We start from the raw sequence: 23,015 nt of genomic DNA, 5'->3' as shown, positions 1-23,015 counted from the left end.
GCTGCTCATACAAGTAGTAAGCGGCTCACACAACTGATAAGCATACTCATATAAGGAATAAGGCTACTCATACAAGCGATAAGACTGGCCAGCGCATCAATACCGGTACTTATGGACCACAACAACCACTATCTAAACACATACCGACGACGGTTGAAGTAGCACGCGCCCTATGCCCATTGCCATCGTTAATACTTCGGCCTCCTCAACGAGGAGGAAACTGCCTCCAGCCGGAGGCACCAATACACAAGATGTCCCTCTACGACCCCCTCCAAGCTACCGACTCTCGCAAATGGAGCATTTTGAGCATTCCTTGCCTCTCAGTGCCATTTCTACAGTGTTGTTGGCAGATCACGATCTCATTGACGCACTGGGGGGTCTCAACATTGCAAATAAGAAAGAAGAATCTATATCCATTACACAGTCTGTGGGATCCACCAATTCGAGCTCAGCAGACCTCGATCAAGCCCTAAGTGATCAACTGGGCAATGACCAGGCCCCCCGTAAGCGCCGGGAATCGCAGCCCATCGACCGTACTCCGCTCCTTCGCAACACACAGTCCAAACAGGTCTATCACATATTCGGGTCCGAAGGAGAGCAACTCATTGAGGTTGTCGATGACTACGGAGCTGACGACAAAGGGCCTGGCGAAACGCTCTACACCAAGACGTATGATCCGTTCAACGCCGGGCCCAATCTTCGCCCCTACGCCTACCCCGATGGATATTTCTGCTTTAAATGCAGAAATACGGGCATTGTAGTAAACACCAACAAGCCCTGTAAGCGTTGCTTCCGTAAGTTCAGTCCCCAGCGCGTCAAGCACGGCAACCGTCTCGTCTCGAGACTGCTTCCGCGATCAGCCATGTGGATAGACACGGGAGGTGGCTATTGCTCGCGGTGTCGTGGATCGGGGCAAATGAAGCACTGGCCAGGCCGTTCTGCTAGTTGCACTGTGTGCGAAGGCTCCGGTATCTGGCCCTAGAGAGCTTTCTTCTGGGGCTCTGCCCCAGACCCCCTCTCTCTCTCTCTCTCTCTCTACGAGTTCCCTCCGCGAAGCGGAGCCCCCGGGGGGTTTGGGGGGCTGGCCCCCCATAGTCTCTTTTTAGTACTATATACACTACACACAAGCTTAGGCGGACTATCCGGATGTCTGGAGATCGTAAACAGGGAGGCAGGTGGCCCGGGGGTTGAGATTAGGTGAGGCTACCCCTCATGGCGCGCGAGAGCCGTGCGATGGGCCCCTCCCTCCCCATTTTTTGGTGAGCCACCCGCCGCGCGGCGATATTTCTTTGGGTGGGCCCCCTCCCCTTTTCCCTTTCTTCATCCTAACCACTACAATCAATTTATTCAACTTGTATTTCTCGGGTTTTCCCCTAGGCTCTAGCGTTAACTGTTTTGTGTCGCGGAGACCAAACTACGGTAATATTGTATTATACGTCTTTTTTAGCTGAGCAGCGCAGACGCCAACGCCACCTTTTCTCTCCGAGATAAGGGCGCCAGTATTCGAGCTACTGATCAAAGAATCGCCATTTGGTGGCATATCGATTAGTCCGATTTGAAACGAGCCTTTTTAATTTTTCGCGTCTCATCTGATCGCGATCTTTTTTAATATTCCAGGCTCTCAAGTTAACAGCCAATCAGTTGCGTTCTCAACGCGTTTTATTACTTTCCTAAAATATCTCACGCGTCTCGACCGAACGTTTACGTAAGTATCCATCTTCTACCCTCAACTAACTTTCTCGAACTCTACCCAGGATATGCAAAACCATACACACTCTTCTGTTGTTCTCTCAACAACGTTCCTCCTCTACGTGTTGCCACTCTCTCATCGATACCCTCCTCCTCTCCTCTCCTGGTAATATCTGCTGTACCACACACACCGGATATACCAGTAGTGGTGAGCGGGAGGGGAAAAGCCGTTTGGCCAATTTACGCGTTCGCGCGCGCACGCTAACTCCCAATACACTCTGCGACCGGCAATGGCAAAAACTTTTTTGGGCCTCCTTCCTTGTTTGGCATGAATGTCTGAAAAGTCCCAATTAAGAAAAGCGCCACTCTGTTTGAAGAAAAAAAAAAATTATCTGGCCAGCCTCCCCAAATATTTTCTCTCATCCTTTTTTATATTGGACGGTTTATATTTACGGCGTTTTCTTCACACGGCGAGTTTGGCGATTTTTTATTTTGGGTTTCGTTCCCTTGTTGGCGTTTTTTATTATTTGACCGGATTTTTTTTTCGGCGTATTTGGAGGGGATTTTTGACAAAATTTTTACTTCAACACGTTCATCATCATCAAAAAAGATCGCATAATCACGACCGAAAAATTCGAAAAACTCTTCATATCGAACGGAAAACTCTTCATAACAAACGAAAAACGAAAACGTAAAACGACAGAGAGAGAGGACAAATCGCGTGGTTATCGTATAAGCGCTTTAGGCCCGTTTTTTTTTTTGCATATCCTTGGGCCGTTCGAGATTAATTTTTGCATTTTTTCGACCTAACTAATTTTTTTGCATCCAGCATCACGAAAGGAATGTCTACAGCGTTGAACTTTATGCCGTATGGGCTCGATCTCGACCTTCACGAAGACGATCGAGCGAACTTTAGCATGCTGTTAGACCAGCGACCGTCGCTTGTTACCCGGTCCCAGCATTATCAGCGCTCTCAGCGAACGCCTTCCATGCCAGAGCAGCAGCAGCAACAACAGTCATCGAGCGCGTCAACGAGCGCAAACTCGACCCGGGCCACGAGCCCGACCGGTGCATCTTCACGCTTCGCCGGTCAGCGAACAACCTCTGCATTTTTCCCGTCTGCTCTTCCTCCTTCGACACAGGGAGAGCACAACGTATCGCAGCATACAAACGGAAGCATTTCAACTAACCCCAGTGGCGCCCAAAGTAACCCAAGCATAAACGGCGGCAGCAACTACCCCAGTGGGGCTAGCGGCGACGCCACCTCGAGTCAGGTCGCCGGAGACCAGGAGGAGCAGACAAAGTACTATGGCATTATTGTGCGAGGACTGCCTCCTTCGGTCTCCCTACACGAGTTCAGGCTCATGTTTGCATTGGCCCCGGATTTGGTGCACACTGAACTCGTAGAGCCCACTTTGGGTAAGGCCTACTTCAAGTCGGCCGTGAGCGCGGCGACTGTGGCGCACACTATCCACGGGCGTAAGGACATTTTCCTCGACGAGCATGGCCAGCCAGCCGCCTCCTTGTCGTGTTCCTATGCTAGTAGGGATGTTGTCGACGTTGTAGGGACTCTGGGCATTGCAAATCTTAGTCTTAATGGCTTCACGTCGCGCTTGTCAAATGCCTATGCCGAGGCTACCAAGTACGACCGTCGAATGTCCTACCAGCAACCACCACAACCACAGCCACAACCACAGCCACAGCAGCCACAGCCACAACAGCAGCCTTCACAGCCACAGCAGCCACAACCACAGCATCAACAGCCACGGCGGCAGCCGTTTGAATCGGACGAGCCTCTGTCAGCTGCAGCAGCCATTGGATGGGATTCAAACACCAACGACGACACCAATTACTTCAGCGACCCCGTCTCTGGAAACTGGAACCAATCTGCATTCGCGTCAATGGGCACGAGCTCAGCTAATAGCTCTTCAGGGCTCTTTTCTCCCGTGAGCCCGCGACCGTTCCCGCTCTTCGGCGAGGCGCCCAAGCAACCCATGGCGCCCCAGCCAACGCGGCCAGCCGCACCTCCTAGCATGCCACCGGCCACTTCCTCATTGTTTAACACGCCGTCACGGTCCAACCTGGATCTCGCCAGCTACACAATGCCTTCGGCTGACGAAATCATTGACAACCGGTTTGTCCAGTCTCCGCCAGCTTATCACGCGCCTATTGGAACGGTTCCCGGGTTTAACGAGTCGCAAATGCTGTCTCCTAAGGATACTTCCTTCCCGCAACAGCCAATGCCTCAGCCGCCAAAGCAGCAGCAGGCTCCTCAACAGCCACAGCCTCAATTGCAGCCACAACCACAGCCTCAGCCACCACAACAGCCCCAGCAAGTGCAACAGGACAAAATGAAGCAGGACGAGCCGACATTGCCGCATGGGCCACAGCCAGTGGCTCCGGCGGCAATTGCAACCTCGTCTTCGCGACCCAAAATGTCCCAAGTGCTTGCTGCGTCCATAAAGAGCTCAAGTACGACCACCACCACCAGTGGATCGCGACCCGCTAGCGTATCGAGTGCATCGGGCGTCTCGGGCCTAAAACCCAAGTCGCAGACCAACACTCCACCCGAAACGCCGGTCAATGGAGGCCAGCAGATTGTCGTAAACTACAACGCCACATCTCCCAAGGCTGCGTACGAGATCATGCAAAAAGGAGGTCGGGTTCTGCCACCCGCCAACCCGGCGGATCAAAACCCACCCTGCAACACGCTCTACGTGGGCAATTTGCCGCCCGACACCAAGGAAGAAGAGCTCAAGAACATCTTCTCCAAGCAGCCCGGGTACAAGCGGCTGTGCTTCCGGACCAAGCAAAACGGCCCCATGTGCTTTGTCGAATTTGAAACCATTGAGTTTGCGACGCGGTCCCTCTCTGAAATGTACGGATATGGCCTTAGCAACAGCGTAAAAGGGGGCATTCGCCTCTCCTACTCAAAGAACCCGCTCGGCGTGCGATCCAGCACCGGCGGCCGCAGCGAGAGCGCTCCTAGCGGGCCGAGCCGCGTTCCTGGCACCACTCCGTCGACGGGGGCCTCTCGCACCAAGTGGTAACGCAAAAGAGTTAATTGATGTATTTATTTATTTATTAGTGCATGTGTCATTTTCCACATTACCACTCAAGGTTAGAGTTTGAAATAACAGAGAGTTGAAAAGGAGAGAAATGAGGGTCCCTTTATATAAATTTTTGGAGGATGGGGTGGGCGCAAGGGTTGTCGTCGCCATGGCTACCAACGGGGCTACGGAACCTTCGACTCTTCCAAGACCCTCAGTGACTTCTCATATTACTACAACTGGTTTTTCTTCCAAATCCCCCTTCGGGGTTTCCTGAATACCAATACAATCAATTGACTCTCTCCGGGAAGCGGATGACACATAACCTCTGATAGTACCTAACTTAGTAGTACAATTGGGGGGACCAGTCCCCCCAACCCCCCCCCCCCCCCTGGGGCTCCGCTACGCGGAGTAGAGCATAGTCTTGGGGCCCCTGGGGGATTAAAACACGCCACTGATTGTAGTTCTAATACAATTGGGGGGGACCAGTCCCCCCAAACCCCCCTGGGGCTCCGCTTCGCGGAGATAATCGAACATGGTCACAGAATTCTGCAATCCCTCGGCGAAGCCGAGCTACGGGGGTTTGGGGGCTGGCCCCCAAGTAGTAAACCCAGTACAATTGGGTGGACCAGTCCCCCCAAACCCCCCTGGGGCTCCGCTTCGCGGAGGGGATTGGTGAAGTCAGTTGAAGCTAGAGAGTGTAGGGGGGTCTGGGGGCTTAGCCCCCAGCTACGGGAGCTCGAGGGCTGGCCCTCGAAGAGACAAGCTAGGAATTTGTATGTATTACTTGTACAACTCGAGAAGGGGGGGATAATCTAGGGAAATTAGAATATTAAGATTAGAGCTTATTAGGGGGGATTAGGGGTTTCGCTCGAAGCTCGACACGGGCTGGATGCCAGGCTGGATTGGTTCCTGCGACTCATGGCCCGAGGATTCCTTACGGTTGCGCACGGAGAAGAAGCCCCGTCGGCGATCAGGCGATTTCTTTTCGACGAAGAAGTCGCGGTTCTGGCGTCGGGACTCGCCTCCGCACCACCCGATGCAGAAGAGCACCTGGGTGATGATGAGACAGGCGACTACGGTCCAGCTGAAGGCGGTGAGCTTGACGCCGAGGTTCGCGCCGTTGTTGAACTTGTTACGGGCCATAGTGTAGGCGCCAGTGGCCAGGGCGGCTGCCGTGATTGCAAAGAGCCACGCAATGAAGTTCATTGAGGCCGAGATGGCCGAGCCGAGCCTCGAGAACATGGCACAGCAGCAGAAGATGAGCGTCACTACGGAGAAGAAGAGCGCAATGAGGAAGAAGGCGTACGAGAACCGGGTCAGGTAGTAGTAGGTGGAATGGTTGTTAATGAAGTCGCTGGGTACGCCGGTGGTGGTTCCAAAGGTACGGTCGGGCTGGAACGCAAACGCTGCAACGTTCGAGGAGCAATTGTAGTTGTTACCATCTTTGACCTCGCAGTAGCCATAGAAGGTCCACCGAGTCTCTGGAGGAGCTCCGGGGATGGCTGAAGTGTCGGCCTGGAGCCAGAAAAACTTGTTCAATGGGGAAGAATCCTTAGCCCCGGCCAGAACGATGAAGAAGAGCAGCAGAATTGAGCTAGAAAAAAAACACTTGTTAGCAATTTTCTTGGTTCAATTGATCACTTACCCTGCGAGCAGGAAGAGGGAGATTGAAGCGCTGATAGGTCGTTTCATAGTCGATTTATCAATGTCGAGAAGAAAAGTCTACAAACTTCAAATAACTTGGGGTTGTGTTGGAAAGAGAAGAATTGCGAGGCTAATAAGGAAACAATCCTATAGGGAGGCTCTCTTTTTTATTTCAAGGCGTTCCCCCCATTTGAGAAGGTAATAAATACTATCCCAGCGACATTCCCGTCTTTGTTTGAGGGGACCGGGTCCCGGAAGAGTAATGTGATCGAGAGCACGAGCAGGAACAGCAGCAAGCATAATTATCTAAGCCGCAGGGTACCGTCTTAGGTAACCGGCGTGGTGGCGGTTACGGAAGCAAAGCGCTGATTAAGTGTCAGCGACGGGCAATTGACTTATTAAGCAAGGGCAGACATATGTCAGGCAACTTTTTTTTCTTTTTTGGCAGCCCCTCAATGCTTTTCCGACACACGGCGTATACACCATTAACGCCATCTTTGGAAAGGTTGGTGGCATATGCCATGGAACAAGAGAGAAAAGACATGTCATGTTCACCCTTACAGCCGCTGCAGGCATCTCACTCCGGGCTTTACATGCACGTAGGCCGCTTTCCTCTCTCTCTCGTATGTTGCCATCTTGCGTGGGCTTGGAATTGGGACGTCATGTCTCGCAAAGTGACGTCTGCTGCCAGGGCAACCCAAGACAAAACAACAGAACAAAAGATAAAATGTTGTTGTTGTTGCGCGCGCGCGCGCGATGCGCGGCACCCTCACCTGTCACCTGTAGGGTGCACAAAAGCCGTATAGCCCACACAATGAGCTACCTACCTCGGCAGCGCCGTGTGGCGCGGCCAAGGCTCGGCCACCGCGCGGCGAATATGCCGGGTTGCCCACTGACGTCAAAGGGGGCTCAGTTCGTGCTTCCATGCATGGAACCCATGTTCTGCAATTAATTCTTCTAGAAACCTTCTATTAAAAGAATTAATTCGTCACGCAATTGCTTTCCCCAGATGGAGATGCATGCATCAATTGTGGCTTTGACAAGTATTATTTTGTCAATTGTTTATTATTAGATTGTCAATTGGACCCGTGAATGTTGGATTTACCCAACATGCACAACTCTAGTATTCGAGGGCCAGCCCTCGAGCTCCCGTAGCTGGGGGCTAAGCCCCCAGACCCCCTTATGAACTACACACTCAATTGACTTGGGGGCCAGCCCCCAAACCCCCGTAGCTCCGCGATAGCGGAGACCCAAGGGGGGTTTGGGGGGACTGGTCCCCCATGAACGTATTTCGATGCAGTACATTAATTGTAATACATGCACTTAGTGTATTAAGTACCGTATTCTAGCTGCATATTACGTGGGGATCACATTTGACAGGGTCTACCAAGTAGTGTACTTTAATGAAGATCTCAAAGTAATCAATCATGCGCTTACATGAACAATGCATTCTTCTCTCTCTCTCTCTCTGATGTATGACAACAGGGTTCAAAACATGTAGGAGAACCCAGGTATTTCGCGCACCATACAACTTTGGGTGCTCAATATAAAAGTGTTTTGATAGGTTTAGGTTACCGGTTAACTATAACCGTTTTACTCAAATGGCTCAATTAATTAGCAATGGGCTGGAATGCGGACCATCCCCTCCGTTCGGAGGGATCCCTATCCGAAGAAGCGAAATCGGGGGAATGCCCCCCATGCGATTGGCCATCCGAGTATCCGATCGATCTCTTCTAGAACTATGGATACCGTAATCCGTCCGATCATCATGCAGCTCGAATGTATACGTGTACACCGGAAAAACGCGATAAAATGGCTTTTTCCCGATGGGCTCAGCATACGAAATATTCCCGGTGAGACACTCCATCTGCAGGTGAAAAGTTTTTTAGCTTATTCTATGCAGCTGCCCGATAGGGTAAAAAGCCGACGCGTGCATACTCGGAGAAAAGGGGGAACCATCCATTCGATATATGCATCCACCCGGCTGCGCCGACGTCGACGGAAGCTCACGAAACAAATGGGCCTACATGTGCCGAGTTACTTCGGACACTCTCCCATGGTGCATTTATCTCAATTAAAAATGCCTCATCATGCATTGCGAAACTGGGTCTGTGAGAGCAGGTGATAGCGGGTGATAGCGGGTGGTGGAGCGGAGGAACAATCCCCGCGAAGGTTTTCTCCCCCCCCCCAACGGCGATCCCAACGTAGAAGAATGTGAAATAAAGGAAAGGGAGAGGGAGGGGGAGGAGGGGGGGGGACCGCAAGGAATACTACGTAATATGTATGGCTACCAGCAATATACATGATACAGGCCTTCGAAAGATCTACGTTACGGCTGTTCCGCGTACAAGGTGGCGCGAATAGAGTACTATCGCATGCCGATCACACAACCAATATACGTACTATTATTCCAGACGCTTGTAGCCGAATATTTTATTCTGCACTTTGCGTAGCGGATTTTACAATGCGTTTACGACTACATACAAAAGGAAAATAGATGACAAATGGAAGAACATTACCAAAAAATAACCAATGAAAGGGTCCTCGGCAGAAAGGGCTTAGACCCTGCAATAGAAAAAAATAAATAAATAAAAAGGTTTAAGCCGTCGGCCCTGCGCCCCCTCTCTCCCACCCTTCCATGACACGTTCCTTGCCGTATTGAGGAACCTTCGATGCATAGAACAACTCTAAAAATACTGCGTACCCCGGCGATCCCTGCCTATTTGTGGCTCTGCCGTCCCGGCACCACCCATGCAGGTCACCACTCAAGTTTGTTTTTGTGGCGAAACGTACGGTCGGAAAAACAAAAAAAACAACAAATAATGATACTTGCTTTTTGAGTTCTATGCACAATCTTATGTTCTAAACGAACATATAAAATATTACATGCAAAGAAAAAAAAAAAGTACCGTACATATATAGGCTTCTTCTTTTTTTTTTTTCATATATATATCCTCCGAGGTTGCGGGCAAATTATATATAACATATTTTTGCCTCGTTGGAATTTTTGACTTTTAAAATTAATCAATCATTCAACGTTCATACGAATAAGAGCCTATACCCTTCCCTCCTCTCTCTCTCCCTCCCCCTAGCTATAGCTCTTTTTACCTAGTATTTCTGCTCCATCGGCCAAATCGTTACTCATTGAGCCAACACTAAGCCCGACTCTTTAATGGCACTTGTGTCCACTACTGCTCATTCAGCGCATGTCTCGACGTTCTCACGCATTGAGGGACCCCTATAACAGCAGCAATAATAACAGTAGTAGTAGAAACGACCCCCAGCAAGCAACCAATCAGTCCCCCGCTCCTGCTCAGCCTTACAGTAATAATACCATGTTCGCTGCCCAGCCTCAGCTTCTGAGCGACCAGCAGCAGTTCCCAGGCATGAACAACTATGCCCAGATAGCCCAGTACTATAATGGATCAACCCAGGATATGTCATTGGCGCCCCCTCCTGGATTCTATCCGCCAAGAAGAGACACGCCGGATTTCAATGTGGAGAGCCTTCCTATGGATGGGGCGGCCCCTATAAGCGCCAATGTACCCCAAAACTCCATGAGCTTCCTCTCCATTGATAACCAGTACATTGCTACCCCTTCTTCGGCCAACAATACGGCCATGACGACGCCAGTCTCTCCAATCGCGTCGGCGCATTTGTCCTCGACAACCGACCTGTACAGTACCAACTCATCCTTCCTTTCTAACGACAGCTATACTAATATTGATGACCCGACCATGACCTACGAATACCAGCAGCCAATACAGCAGCAACCCCAACAACAGTTTGTATACGACGAAGAAGACTCGCCACAGTCGACTCATAGCTCTCACGGCCAGTTTTCCGATGATGAGGAGCAGTACCATGCAGGTTACGATCTCAGTACACCCCAACAGCCTCAGTACTACCAGTTCCAGCCTAATTCGGCCTCCTCTTCGCCCACAAATTCCTACCTGGCGACTCCTCAGCTCAACACAGCGCGAAGAGCGCGAAGAAGCACCGTGGGCCCATCTTCCTCCTCTTCTGCAGGAGGCAAAGCAGTCCAGTGTCGCATCTGCAAGAAATACTTCAAGCGCGATCTGCCTAGACACATGAGAACCCACGAAGAGGTTGCCCGGTTCGTGTGTCCGTTCCCACGGAAGCACTGCTCACACAAGCGGGGCCAATTCAATCGGCCCTACGATTTCAAAAAGCACCTGTTGCATGCCCACTTTATGTTTGACAACCCTAACGTGCGAAGCTACAAGGATTTGCGATCCAAACTCGATGCGACTGGCGCATGTCTCTGTGGCCACCGATTCAAGGCAGATAACTGGATCGATGTTCATATTCTCGGCGAGGACAAGTCGCAATGCTGCCCGACCCTTCAGGCCTACTGGGCTGAGGAGGCCTCGTCTAACCCTGCGGCTCTGGATTCGATCCCCCAACCTCAGATGTACACCGCCCAAATGGTGCCTCCTCATGAGGTTGCAAAAATGGTCGCCCACGCCAACGCGAAAAATAATTTCCAGTAGAGGACCCCTGTGTATAATTTATTTATTATTTTTTTTTCATCGAAACCTTCCAGAAGCCTTCCATATTCGGAGCCCCGTGCGGCTTTCAGCCGCAGCCCCTCTCCCCCCCCTCCCCGGCTAGCTCGAACAAACCCAGGTAGTAGCAACTTGGTTAATTGGGGGCTGCCCCCCAAGTCAATTGAAGTTGGAGCATAGTTCATAAGGGGGGTCTGGGGGCTTAGCCCCCAGCTACGGGAGCTCGAGGGCTGGCCCTCGAACAATCCTAGGTAGTAAGCAACTAGTAATTGGCCGCGGAGTGGATGGGGGCCAGCCCCCAAACCCCCGCAGCTCCGCTTCGCGGAGGGGATGGTAGCATGCAATTCGTTAATAAATAAGTTCTACATTCGTCTAATCTTTGATTTGTCGTAGGGCCTGCTGCGGTACCTTTTGAATGCAGTCCCGTTATTATTGTCGTTAGCAATCAGCGTCTCTTCGACGTCATCTTCCATCTCATCATTCCCAAACGAAAAGTACCCATTACCCTGCCTCTCGCTCTCGACCGGTGGCATTTCTGCCGTAAACGAAAACTTTCCCTGCTTCATTTTAGTTGTCCGTTCGATATACGTCGGTTCCTCATCCTCATCGTTACCCTCATACGAGTTATTCAGACCGCTATTCGGCTCAGCAGTACCATCATTAACGTTATGCAAGTCGCCGGGTAAACTCCTTGCCTCAGGGTTGCTCTCGTGGTCCCGGTTATCGTTATCATCGGTCGTGACAAATTCTCTCTTCTTGGCCAGGGCCCATGCTTTCACGTCTAAAGATCCATCTTTATCCAGAGCCGCCAGTAGATCTTCTATAGCCTCCAGGTATCCCTGCTCTTTGGCCACGGTTGTACGCGCTCCAGACAGCTTGAACAGCTTGGTAACGGCGCAGGCTGCGGTTTTAAACTCTGATATTAGCGATTCGTCTAGATCAGCCAGCTGCTTTGCGTTCATCCCCTTGCTGGGGGGCAGGTTCGACGACAAACTAGACAAGTTGTCCATTTCGCTAGTTGGACTGCGAAAATATCGAGTATACCCTCTGTAGAATATGGATGAATTGGAGAGAGAAAAAAGATCACTTGAGGCACGTCAAGTGTCGTTCAGGCGGAAAAAATAATAATCACGGTATCGGATCTCCGCTGTGCGTTATACAAATTGCGATTTGGACAGGTCAGCCAACAAGGTACAGTAAGTCCACATAAAGCAGTAAATAGCTAATTATTTTATTATCGTCTAAAAATAGTTGTAGTTGAAAGCGTAGAGGGCCAAGTTCTCCTACTTAATGGTTCGCCTAGATTTGACCAGTCGGTTTTTTATATTTTTGGTGATGTCAGATAATATGTTTATAATTAGTGTTTGGGAGATTAAATTTTAGTGAAATAAACAGTCGAAACCTCGTTGGCCGAAGGGCAATGGGCTTGATCTCCGTGTTTGTAACTTTTGATAGCCTTGAAATCGTCATTGTGGTTAAAATAATTAGCTACCGGTAACTGATTACTAGATACTGCCCTTCATTAGGTGATTGGACAAAAATTAAATGATCGAAAATTGGCTGCGTGGAACGAATTGTACCTGTAGGGAAAAATACATGTGATTATAAAAGTAGAAATAGAGTGAAGAGAGCTCAATTGAGGGTATTTAGCCTATATAAACAGGAATAGAGTGAAAAACACACTCGATTGAGAAGTCTTACCCAGTAGAAACTCGCAATTGCAATGCAATAATGGAGCCATACTTCAAAGATAGCCTTTGGGATCGCATCATCTACCATCTTCAGGGCTACAAAAGTGTTCATCCATCCCTAGAAACCGCCGGACTATGTAGCTGTTGAAAAACGCTTGGCCATCGAATATGAGCCTCATTGCTGCTCTACGATGTGTCATGGTGCTCATGTTGATTGCTTTCTACCGGTTTGGCACAAAACAGCTCTGTCCAAATACCACGTGGATTGTATCAAAAAACTGCATCATTAATTCGCAAGAAAAGTCCAATAAATTTTACTAGATTGGCCTAATTAAGACCCGAGCTATTGTACCATTCGGTTAACTTTTGCTCTTGAACTTCCAAGCAATGAAGTGCGGCGCTCACCATTGAGACATTCTTAGCGAGAGCAAAAGAAGTCAAATCATTCGCTCAATTGATTGGAATCCCTCCGCGGAGCGGAGCCCCAGGGGGGTTTGGGGGGACTGGTCCCCCCAAGTACATTTTCCCGAACCATATCGTTTCTATCGTGCTTCCCCCATGATCTCCTGGTTAACCAGGCTATTCCGTTGAAAAGTCGTGTTACTACCAGTGTAACTAAAGTCTTGTTACGTGCTGTAACGGGGTTTTGTAACACGTTGGGAGTTGTTGTCCCCCTCCGCGCAGCGGAGCCGCGGGGTCTGGGGGAAAGACAACGGCGTGCGGCGGAGGATGGGAGCCATCACTTGAAGGGTCCGACAGTTCCGATAACACAGTGAACCCACGACGGGAAGAGAGAGAGAGGGATGATTAAAGGCGCGAAGAAGGCGATAGTGAGGGCGCCTCACCGGATATACGGGAACAAGAGTGCTGAGGAGCGGGTCATAATTGAGTGGACCAAGGACTTCAACACCGCCGAGGCAGCCGTGGACCAGCTTGTGTCGGACACAAAGGAGTTCATCAAGAACTGGAAGGAGCTGTTTGGCAGCCAGCAGAAGCTGGTGCAATTGCTGGCCGAGCTCTATAACCGCAGTGAGGACAGCAACGTTTATACGGCTGTCCAGGCGATCCCTGAGTCGGCTACCCAGGCAGTGGACAAGTTTGCCGATACGGTAGACCGGATCGAGAGCCTGACGATTCCAGTCATTGAGAACCTCGAGGATTCTTTTCTCAGCAAGTGCAAGGAGGCCAAGGAATGTATCAATGCTGTCCAGAAGGCGCTCAAGAAGCGGGAACACAAGAAGATCGACTTTGACCGTCATTCCAACACGGTCGAGAAGTATCTCAGGAAAGATTCGCTCAGCGACAAGGAGCAGCAGTCTCTGGCAAAAGCGGAAGCTGAAGTTGACGACTCAATGGAGATCTTCCAGGCCCAGGATGCCAAAGTGAAAACGTACATTCCGTTCTTCCTCAATTGCTTTAGCGAGTTCCTCAACCCGCTGACGTCAATTCTGTACCTGGCACAATTGAGAGTGTTTGAGATCCTCAAGAGAGAACTGTATTTGTATTCCCAGTCTCAGGGGCTCCTGGCGACAACGCATTCCGAAGGAGGGGCGGAGGGGATCCAGACCTATGACGAGATTGGCGACGAGTGGGAAACTCGTTTTCTCAAAATTCAACCGTCCTGCGAGGAAGCCCTCAAGACCCTGCGCGAGGGTTCGACTGTCCAGAAGCCAATGGCGCTTCCCAGCAAGTCGCGGGCTAGCCGGATGCTCGAGAAGACGTGGGACAAGTCGGCGGGCTTCACGACTAAGACAGTCAAGAAAATGACGCACCACGGGGTGTCAAACATTGAGTTCTCGTCGCCAGAGATGGGGTTCTTCCGCAGCGAGGCCGATATCCTCAACGCGACCCCTTCCCCCATCCCGCTCCACTCGCCCCTGCCCCGGTCGGGCTCCCAGAGCCCGGTCCACTCCGACTCAGGCTCGTTAATGCCGCGGCTACCGTTTGCCTCGATGTTCACGCGACAGCGCAGCCCGTCGCTCGGTACGACCAGCAGCATACCCAGGCAGAACAGGGACGCGTCACATTCGCCGGTCGTGTTCACTACTAGCGACCAGGCGTCTTCAGAAGCCACTGTAACTCGCGTGCGGGCATTCTCCTCTGCCAGTGCCAGAGCACTCTCCCCGGCTTCTTCACCTTCGGGCTCTTCGCTGACTTACCCGTTCACCAGCGCCAAAATCCCGGATAGCAAGCTTACCAGCTACGCTGTTCGCGCCAGGAGCGAGTCAGACGAGTACGCCACGGCGCTCTACACATTTTCTGGCGAAGTACCAGGCGATGTTGCGTTCAGGGCCGGCGATAAGATCCGTGTTCTCGATTATGGAGACGAGAACGACGCCCAGTGGTGGTTCGGCGAGACCATTGACGGTCGTCTGGGGCTCTTCCCTTGCAACTACGTCGCAGTAGAACCCCACACCCCTCAGTAACCACTTGCCTCTGGTATATGCTTGGGGGCCAGCCCCAAACCCCCGTGGCTCCGCTACGCGGAGGTTTGTCACACCACTCGAGCTCAATTGGTACTCGGGGGCCAGCCCCCGAACCCCCGTGGCTCCACTACGTGGAGGGTTGTTGTTATAAAGTCCACAGGGGGTCTGGGGCGAGTCAATTGCTACTAGGAAAGGATACTGTTGTCGGGTGTTATTACTACTACAAAATTAATCAGACGAACATCGAGTTCTCCAAGGAATCGCAAGTTAAACAGGCGAGTACCGAAGACCCGCAAATTAATCACGAAGGCGAGCATCGAGCTCTCCAAGGACCCGCGAGCGGTACTCTTCAAGATCCTCATCCTCGCTCCACTCCAATTCTTCTCTCCGTGAGTGGATTCCGTCCATACTGCCTCCATCTTCATCCTCATCACTATTATTAAAGTCGTCTTCATCATCCTGGAACCGGTTGATGTTGAAATAGGACCGGCCCTCGCGCATCTCTGCAACGTCGAGCTTCCGCGTATCAAACCCGCGCACATACATCTCTTCCTCGGAATCAAATTCAGAAGCGCTCCTCGCCTCGTCCTCCTCGGGGTAGTCGTTCTTGTAAAAGTCCTCGGCATTGGAGTCCTCGTCGTCGGTCAACGCCTGGTTGGAATCGCTGTCTTCTTTAATGAAGAAGTCGTCATCAGAGTCGAGCATACTTCAATTAAGCCGGTTTAGTATAAATAAATATATAATAAATAGGGCCAACACTTACATGAACCCGACTTTTAGTCCGGTGAGCTGCGCCGCAGGGTCGTCGTGCTGCAAGTATCGGTAATAAATATCGTAGACATAGTCCTCTATCTCAATGTCCTCATTGGTTATGGTCGATTCAGGCACTACTCCTTGCTTGTGGGGCTCTGCTTGTGGTTCATTTTGTTGTAATGGCTCATCGACAGCGATTTTGGGCGGTGCTTCGAGCTCCAAGTACGACTGGACCATGTCCGTCAGCGACTTGGCGACCTCGGGGTCATTGTGCAGCGCCTGGTATCCTTTACGCGACTTGGGGATCTTGAAAACGCGTCCCTCCTCCTGCTGTTGCAGCACAATGTCCAGCTCCGAAGACGGCTTGGTATCAAACGTCCCGGCTAGCTTGAACACGTAGTAGTTGCTACCATTGGGTGTGCTGGTCTTGGACCGTTTGGTCGACTGGATATTACTGTCGTCCACCAGCAGCGCCTGCAATGGATCCTCCCCTCGTTTACGCTTGATCCGCACCGTGTGCGGAGGCAGGTGGATATCTGGGGAGGTGTCCATCAATTCCATTTTCTTCAAATATTACGGGGTACTTTTACGGCTCTTTTTTTTTCTCTTGACAAAAAATTACAAATCTACAATTGGTAATTCGGTACTGGTATTAAAAAATATCAAACAAAATGATCCCACAACCTAGGTAAAACGCGATGGCCTTCTCTTGCAGAACAATTCAAAGCGTAAAAAGACAAGAGGCTGGCCGCGACATTCTCCCTCCCCAATCGCAATCCTGCTTACTAACCGCTGAATAACCCCGCCCGCGACACGCCCACCCGGCCGCCCGACACACGCGCCCTCTTGCTTGAATTTGTGTTCCTTGTTTGATGTTTACTCGGGGGCCAGCCCCCGAACCCCCGGAGCTCCGCTGCGCGAAGGAGAGCCGCATATCGCGCGGCGACGAAGTTCACTGAAACATACACAACATATAGTAGCTTGGTAATGTCCTTCAGTGCGCTTTCCCTGACTGGACGATTGGACCCGGAGCGCGATGTTGTTGTTATCACTGGTGGTAGTTCTGGACTCGGGGCGAGTCTCGTAAGGGAGTTTTTGGCCCGCGGGTGTCGGCATGTAGTATCGCTGGACGTAGTGGCCGGCCAAGCAGAGGCGTGCGACTACATTGAGTGCGACATCTCGGACGCCGCACAGGTGAGTCGAGCCGCACAGGATATCCGTTCCCGGCATGGCGATTGCACAGTATTAATCAACAACGCCGCAGTGCAATCGGCTCAATTAGTGGCAGAAGCGAGCCTCCAGGAGGTCCACCGAGTGCTTGACGTTAACCTGTATGGTCTATTCGCCACGACGCGACAGTTCCTACCCGCAATGCTTGCGCTCAATCGAGGCTATGTTGTCACCATTGCCTCAGTCTTGGGCTACGCCGCACCGGCCCGACTCAGTACGTTCCTCTCTCACTTCGGGGTCCCCGATTCACCGCGCAGCGGTGCCCCAGGGGGGTTTGGGGGGACTGGTCCCCCCAAGAACACTATGGCTCCAATGACATGGGGGCCAGCCCCCAAACCCCCGTAGCTCCGCTACGCGGAGGGTTTGTTACAGAGAAGCTAACTAGAAGGTTAGGCGCCTATGGGGCGTCCAAGGCTGGCGCAATTGCGTTTCATGAAGCGCTTACGTACGAGCTTAAGCCGCACGATGGTGTTTCAACTCTGCTGGTGTGCCCTGGCCAGATGTCGACGCCGCTGTTTTGCTCGGTGGCGACTCCTTCGGCGTGGCTTGCACCCGTGCTGGACCCGGACCATGTCGCCGCCCGGGTCGTCGCCGCGATGGGGGCCGGGCGAACCGCGCCGCTCTCCCTACCGTGCTACGCGCGCTTCATGCCTTTCTTCCGGGTCCTGCCAGGCCCACTGGCCTCTCTCGCCCGATCTTTCTCCAAGATGGACCATGCAATGTCATAAGCCTCTCTCCCCACTCTTATAACCCCTGCTACTGCTGTACCCCAGGAAAGCATCAGGCCTGCTGTACCCCTGAGCATCGGCGATGAGTGGGTGCTGCAATATACGCAGGGACCCAGGGCTACGGACGCGGAACCCTGTGGAATGTCTCGCGCGCGCGTCATGCACAGATGTACGCCGGTTACCGAATTCGGAGTCATGGCTGGCCCCAGAGTGGCCCAATCCGGTATATAGGGGGCCCCATACGGCGGGTTGGATATCACCAAGTGCATTTAAAGCGACGACAATTGCTCTTCTTTGCATTGGAGAAGAAAATTTGGTGTTTTTTGCGTAATTGGCAACCCCAGGTTAATTTAGTGCGGCTAAATTTAGAGATTATCTCTTGTTCTGTCTCGAACCCGATATTAATTCGTGATTCATTCGTGGGGTTAATCATTTCCATTAACTTGAAAAAAATCGTAAAATGGTAACGGCGGTGACTTCGCAATTCGAAGTGGACGGGCTTAAGCTCCACGTGAAGACGTGGCCGGCTTCCTCCGCGACTGGGTACCGTGGTACGCTGGTTGTGGTCCACGGATTCTGCGACCACGCCGACTGGTACGACACGTTTGCCGGCCAGCTTTCCGGTCAGGGCTACGAAGTGGTCGCTTTCGACCAGCGTGGGTACGGAAAATCGGCCCCCAACAAGAAGGACTACTCGATCACCAACGAGTATTACACTTTCAGCGACCTTGATAAGTTTGTCGCGTCCGTAGTTGAGACCCACTCTCGGGGAAAGCTCTTCATGTTGGGTCATTCCATGGGAGGTGGGATTGTGCTCAACTACATGGTTAAAGGCGAGCTCCGGGACCGGTTTGATGGGTACATTGCGCTCGCTCCTCTTGTTGAGGTTCACGCCGATACTGCTCCGGGCCGAGTCATGCGGTCGCTTCTTTCGTTCATGGCGAAGGTCGCTCCGCATATGCGCCAGAACACGAATGTTAAGCCCGAGTATTTGTCCCACGATAAGGATGTGGTGACCCGGACCAAGCGTGACGACCGGCGTAAGCCAATTGGCTGCTATGAGGGCGTAAACGACATGCTAGCTCGGGGAAGGCGGCTCACCAGCACCGTCTTTGTCGATAAGATGGTCGATAAGCCGCTTCTGGTCTGCCACGGTGACGATGACCGTATCAATGGCATTGAAGGTACGCGTAAGTTCTACAACATGTGCAAGGTGAGCGATAAGACGATGCTCGAGTATCCTGGATACTTCCACGAATTGCACAACGAGAACGAGGACCGCCAGGTAAAGTTTGTCCAGGACGTTGTCCAGTGGCTTGGGAAGCACTCGGAAGCCCTGGAGCCTCAGACTGGGGCCCAGGCCGAAGCTGAGCAGGCTGAGCAGGCCACAACCGTAGAGGAGGCGAAGAAGACCCTTGAACCTCCAGTAACCCATGTAGCCGAGCAGAGGCCGTCCGTAGACCAGGTCCGGGAGGAGGCCACTGAGGCTGCGTTTGCCATTGGCACTGCTGGAGCCATCGGCGCGGCTGCTACGGGCTCGGGGCTGCCTCACAAGCACCACTCGCCGCATCACACTCCGCCGTTGGCGGCTCGGGACAAACTTCCAAGTACCGAGGTTAAGGAGGAGATGGCGGAGGCTGCCGCAGCTATTGGCACCACTGGCGCTGTCGGTGCGGCTGCTACTGCTTCGGGCATGCCAAAGCCACACGCTGTGCCCATTCACAAGAAGGAGGCCCCACCCAAGGAATCCAAGAAGGAGATGGAGCCGGAGAGTCCAAAGGAGCCGGATCCTACTCCAGCTGAGGGTTTTGCGGCTCCAAGACCTGGAGTCTCAGCTGATAAGCTGGATGAGCCATTGAAGCTGGCCGAGGCTGAGGATGAGGCTGAGGAGAAGGCTGAGCTGGCTGCGGCTAACAATGCCGGTAAGCAACAGGTTGATGAGCAGCTGAAGGAGGCAGAGGTTGTTGAGCCATCAAAGACTGCTGAGGGGATCACCAAGCCGGAGGTGCAGGTTTCCAAGCCAGAGGGCCCCGTGGTAGTAGAGCTGCCCAAGCAGCCAGAGAGCGTTCCAGAGATTCAGACCGCTTCTGGTGGCACCTCTGAAGGCGAAGAAGAAGAGGAGGAGGACGAGACTTCGGATAAGGTCGACGAGCTGACCCCAGGCGCTACCAATGGCGTACAGACCGTTTCGGCCAAGGCTTCTACCGACTCTGTCAAGAAGAACAAGAATAAGAATAAGAACAAGAACAAGAAGAAGAAGAAGGGCAAGAAATAAGCCCCATTTCTCCTTCTGCCATGACATGTTTTTGACGACTTCTTTTTTTTGTATAGTATACGTTTCAGTTCTGTAATTAATAATCCTTATGTCTCCTTTCGCCTTCTTCTTAGTGTCCCCCCAAACCACCAGTCCTCGAGCTCCTGGAGCTGCCACACTCTAGCTTCAATTGACTTGGGGGCCAGCCCCCAAACCCCCGTAGCTCCGCTTCGCGGAGGGGATTGGACACGCGGTGTTCTATTGCGTTCTCTTTATAGTTTTAAATCATTGCACAAACCCGCTACAGTGTATATAGCGGGGAGATCTGTTCAAGGCTGCAGGACTAGTCGATGAGGCAATGCAATGCGATACCGTAGCTGGCTCATCCATCTGTGAACACGTTCAGTGAATATTGGTTTCTCTCAATTTTGTTCCCGAAATGCTTTTTTGTGTAATTTGGAGCCATTATTTGTCAAGAATACCGGGGTTGTGTTCTCTTCACTGCTAAAAAAGATAGTAACGGCATTTTGTTACGCCTTGCCATTTTGTCACAAACTCTTGCAACAGCTGTAACCAAGATTTTCCCTGCGGAAGCATGTAACCATTTTTATTACAGTCTCAACCCCAAACCCACCGTGTTGACTACGAAGAGAGAATTTCATTGACCTCAGGAACAGGTATCCTGGATCCTATCCTACAGTTACGGCTTATCTGGCCAGTTGCCAATCAATTCTAGTTTTATTCCAGCCTATGTAGCAATATCGTACTGTACTATAAATGACGGATCGTTGATCGCTACAAGACCTCCGCGAAGCGGAGCTACGGGGGGTTGGGGGCTGGCCCACAAGTCAATTGTAGCAGAGTAAGCTTAGAACTGCTATTAATTCAAGGGATCATTGCGCTGGTGTGATTGCTCACTGGTACTTTTGTAACGGATGTGGTGGTGGGCGGTCGGGTTTCAGCAACACAAAAATACCAATGCAGCGACCAAAGGGAAAGAAAAAAGCCAAGGCGGTACCTGTGACAGCCAGTGATCATTTAGACGCCGGAATCGAGGAAGAGGAAGGTGGCGATCGATGGATCAGCTCCGGAGATGTCGCCAAAGGCGTGCGGTTCTATCAGCGTGCCTATAGGCTGTATAAACGGGCGGTCGAGCTCGCTACCCCCAGCGACCAGGAGGTTAAGCAAGACGCCCGGTACAATGTAGCACGAATGCAGTTCCTCATCTACTCCAAAGTCGTTCAGACCCATTATCTGCCAGTAATTGCCTCGGAGCTCGAACCAGAGCCCTCTGGGGACGGTGTGGTTATTCAAGACATTGCTTCAATTGTCGCCAGTCACGAAGAGGCCGTAGCTCAGTACAGCTCCCCGGAAGACTGTCCTATAGACTTGCTATACAACTACGCTCAGGTGCTGGTGGAAGCCGGTGAGGAAACTTCCTCCGCGGAGTACTTCTACAAGGCATCGGAAGCGTTTAAAACGGTCATCCAGCGCCAGGTGGCCCAGATCAAGGAGATCGCGGCCAGTGAGCCCATTCCCGAGGCCTCACAAAACACTGAGCCAGACGAAAAATCGGGGGATATTACCGAGAAGGTTGATAAGTCGGAGGATATTACCTCCACTGGAGTCAACTTCGGGCCCCTAGCGCTCGCTGATAGTCTGACTAACTATCTCGGGGCTGTTACCAAGTCGGTCGAAACGATACAAGAGGCTGTGGCGAATCCTGAGGACATCATAGGTCAGCTGAACGAGGTAATTGAGCAATTCAATGAGGAGTTGACCCCTGAGGCAGTCGATGAGGCCAGAATAGCCGTCGCCCAGAGCCTGTCAGCAGCCCGGATCAATTCGGGCAACGTTCCGTCGCAGTCCGACCTCGAGGAGATATGGTCCCAGCCATGGTTGCCCCAGAGTGCGGCGCGGTTTATGGCTCAGGCCGATGCCCTTATGGACTTAGCGGAAGCTTCTAACTCCGGAGACGCCGCCTGGGCCGCTTATTCAGCGGCATCGAAGGTTATCCAGCAGGGCTTGGGTCTCAATCAGCTAACTCCGGTATCAAAGGCCCGATTATGGGTTGCCAAGGGGGACCTTGACGTGCTACGGTCGCGGCTGGATACTCCAGCTGCGGCTAGGAACGGACCTGTGTTGGCTAAGAACGCGGCGGTATACTACACCAATGCGCTCAATCTACAAGTACTCGGGTCGAGCTTTGAGCTTGATCTCGCCAAGCGTGAGGCCAACGCTAAGCGGGCCTTTATCACAAGGGACCGCGAGCTGGCGACTCATGAATTGGCCCTTGTCAGGGACTTTGAGTAGTTTCATTTTTATCCTATCAGCTATACGCTACAAGCGGTATTCCACATCGCACATCGCACATCGCACATCATCAATCGCTTTGTCGTTTTCCGGTTGGTGAGGCTCAGACAGTCGCTTAGCTTTTGATGGTCTCAGGTATGATGTCTGGTTTAAAAAGGTACCGTGACAAACTACGGACATTAGGAGAATCATTCAAATTACATGATCAAAAAACTTCTATCAATACGCGGACGGATTCTGTGAAATCCAACAAACTGTTCAGAGCGTGTAAAAACCCAACGGATATCCCCGTAGGAATATCCAAAAGAGTTCACATATTTAATCTATCTAATTAGGCTCTACCGGCGGATCCTATATTTGGCCACATTGGTACCTGTTTCGGGTTAATACACCTGCCTAGATAGGAAATTAGTGTAGGACCGGGTCTCACTTGGAGCTAACCGGGACAACCTGATTGGTTAATGGCGGTCCCACTTTTGCGGGATGGTGGGGTACGCGAATGAGCCGCACCAGTGCGGGGCCCGTACGCCGTCGCCAGCTTCGATCGATCGCGTATGCATCTGCATGGAATCCGACGCTCGACAAACCGGCCCACTTTCGTTTTCAGCTCTATTTATAAAAAAACACTGTGCCCTCATAGCAAGGAAAAAGGAGACATCCCGCAACTCGGATTGCGGGTCGACATCATAGTGCAGGCAACACTAT

General features: G+C 51.8%; 11 protein-coding genes across 11 annotated transcripts; 8 read left to right on the top strand and 3 right to left on the bottom strand.

Annotated features, from left to right (window-relative positions):
* Positions 1-292: 292 nt before the first annotated feature.
* Positions 293-982, top strand: TRVA0_024S00936 (uncharacterized protein; the record flags this gene model as incomplete). Its single annotated transcript, XM_076685369.1, has 1 exon — positions 293-982. The coding sequence occupies one exon, from the start codon at positions 293-295 to the stop codon at positions 980-982; it is 690 nt and encodes a 229-aa protein (XP_076540375.1).
* Positions 983-1,574: 592 nt separating this feature from the next.
* TRVA0_024S00914 (RNA-binding protein) lies at positions 1,575-4,739 on the top strand (the record flags this gene model as incomplete). The annotated part of the gene is made up of 2 exons (XM_076685368.1): positions 1,575-1,705; positions 2,519-4,739. Exon 2 carries the CDS (start codon positions 2,532-2,534, stop codon positions 4,737-4,739), a length of 2,208 nt encoding a protein of 735 aa, XP_076540374.1. The 5' UTR covers positions 1,575-1,705; positions 2,519-2,531.
* Positions 4,740-5,597: 858 nt separating this feature from the next.
* On the bottom strand, positions 5,598-6,434 carry TRVA0_024S00892 (SUR7/PalI family protein; the record flags this gene model as incomplete). The annotated part of the gene is made up of 2 exons (XM_076685367.1): positions 5,598-6,336; positions 6,388-6,434. 2 exons carry the CDS (start codon positions 6,432-6,434, stop codon positions 5,598-5,600), a joined length of 786 nt encoding a protein of 261 aa, XP_076540373.1.
* Positions 6,435-8,016: 1,582 nt separating this feature from the next.
* Positions 8,017-8,511, top strand: TRVA0_024S00870 (uncharacterized protein; the record flags this gene model as incomplete). The annotated part of the gene is made up of 1 exon (XM_076685366.1): positions 8,017-8,511. One exon carries the CDS (start codon positions 8,017-8,019, stop codon positions 8,509-8,511), a length of 495 nt encoding a protein of 164 aa, XP_076540372.1.
* A 1,210-nt stretch (positions 8,512-9,721) lies between these two features.
* On the top strand, positions 9,722-10,900 carry TRVA0_024S00848 (uncharacterized protein; the record flags this gene model as incomplete). The annotated part of the gene is made up of 1 exon (XM_076685365.1): positions 9,722-10,900. The coding sequence occupies one exon, from the start codon at positions 9,722-9,724 to the stop codon at positions 10,898-10,900; it is 1,179 nt and encodes a 392-aa protein (XP_076540371.1).
* Positions 10,901-11,277: 377 nt separating this feature from the next.
* Positions 11,278-11,925, bottom strand: TRVA0_024S00826 (uncharacterized protein; the record flags this gene model as incomplete). Its single annotated transcript, XM_076685364.1, has 1 exon — positions 11,278-11,925. One exon carries the CDS (start codon positions 11,923-11,925, stop codon positions 11,278-11,280), a length of 648 nt encoding a protein of 215 aa, XP_076540370.1.
* Positions 11,926-13,409: 1,484 nt separating this feature from the next.
* On the top strand, positions 13,410-15,032 carry RVS167 (BAR and SH3 domains-containing protein; the record flags this gene model as incomplete). Its single annotated transcript, XM_076685363.1, has 1 exon — positions 13,410-15,032. The coding sequence occupies one exon, from the start codon at positions 13,410-13,412 to the stop codon at positions 15,030-15,032; it is 1,623 nt and encodes a 540-aa protein (XP_076540369.1).
* Positions 15,033-15,329: 297 nt separating this feature from the next.
* IWR1 (Iwr1p) lies at positions 15,330-16,346 on the bottom strand (the record flags this gene model as incomplete). The annotated part of the gene is made up of 2 exons (XM_076685362.1): positions 15,330-15,738; positions 15,796-16,346. The coding sequence occupies 2 exons, from the start codon at positions 16,344-16,346 to the stop codon at positions 15,330-15,332; spliced, it is 960 nt and encodes a 319-aa protein (XP_076540368.1).
* Positions 16,347-16,772: 426 nt separating this feature from the next.
* TDA5 (SDR family oxidoreductase) lies at positions 16,773-17,743 on the top strand (the record flags this gene model as incomplete). The annotated part of the gene is made up of 2 exons (XM_076685361.1): positions 16,773-17,229; positions 17,409-17,743. 2 exons carry the CDS (start codon positions 16,773-16,775, stop codon positions 17,741-17,743), a joined length of 792 nt encoding a protein of 263 aa, XP_076540367.1.
* Positions 17,744-18,203: 460 nt separating this feature from the next.
* Positions 18,204-20,018, top strand: YJU3 (acylglycerol lipase; the record flags this gene model as incomplete). The annotated part of the gene is made up of 1 exon (XM_076685360.1): positions 18,204-20,018. One exon carries the CDS (start codon positions 18,204-18,206, stop codon positions 20,016-20,018), a length of 1,815 nt encoding a protein of 604 aa, XP_076540366.1.
* A 957-nt stretch (positions 20,019-20,975) lies between these two features.
* On the top strand, positions 20,976-22,310 carry TRVA0_024S00716 (uncharacterized protein; the record flags this gene model as incomplete). The annotated part of the gene is made up of 1 exon (XM_076685359.1): positions 20,976-22,310. One exon carries the CDS (start codon positions 20,976-20,978, stop codon positions 22,308-22,310), a length of 1,335 nt encoding a protein of 444 aa, XP_076540365.1.
* Between the last annotated feature and the right edge of the window lie 705 nt (positions 22,311-23,015).

Source organism: Trichomonascus vanleenenianus (assembly GCF_965637985.1).
Source record: "Trichomonascus vanleenenianus strain CLIB 3782 genome assembly, contig: TRVA0_024S, whole genome shotgun sequence".
NCBI lineage: Eukaryota > Fungi > Ascomycota > Dipodascomycetes > Dipodascales > Trichomonascaceae > Blastobotrys > Blastobotrys vanleenenianus.
The sequence above is the reverse complement of the archived record's forward strand: the minus strand, read 5'-3'. Positions and strand labels throughout refer to the sequence as shown.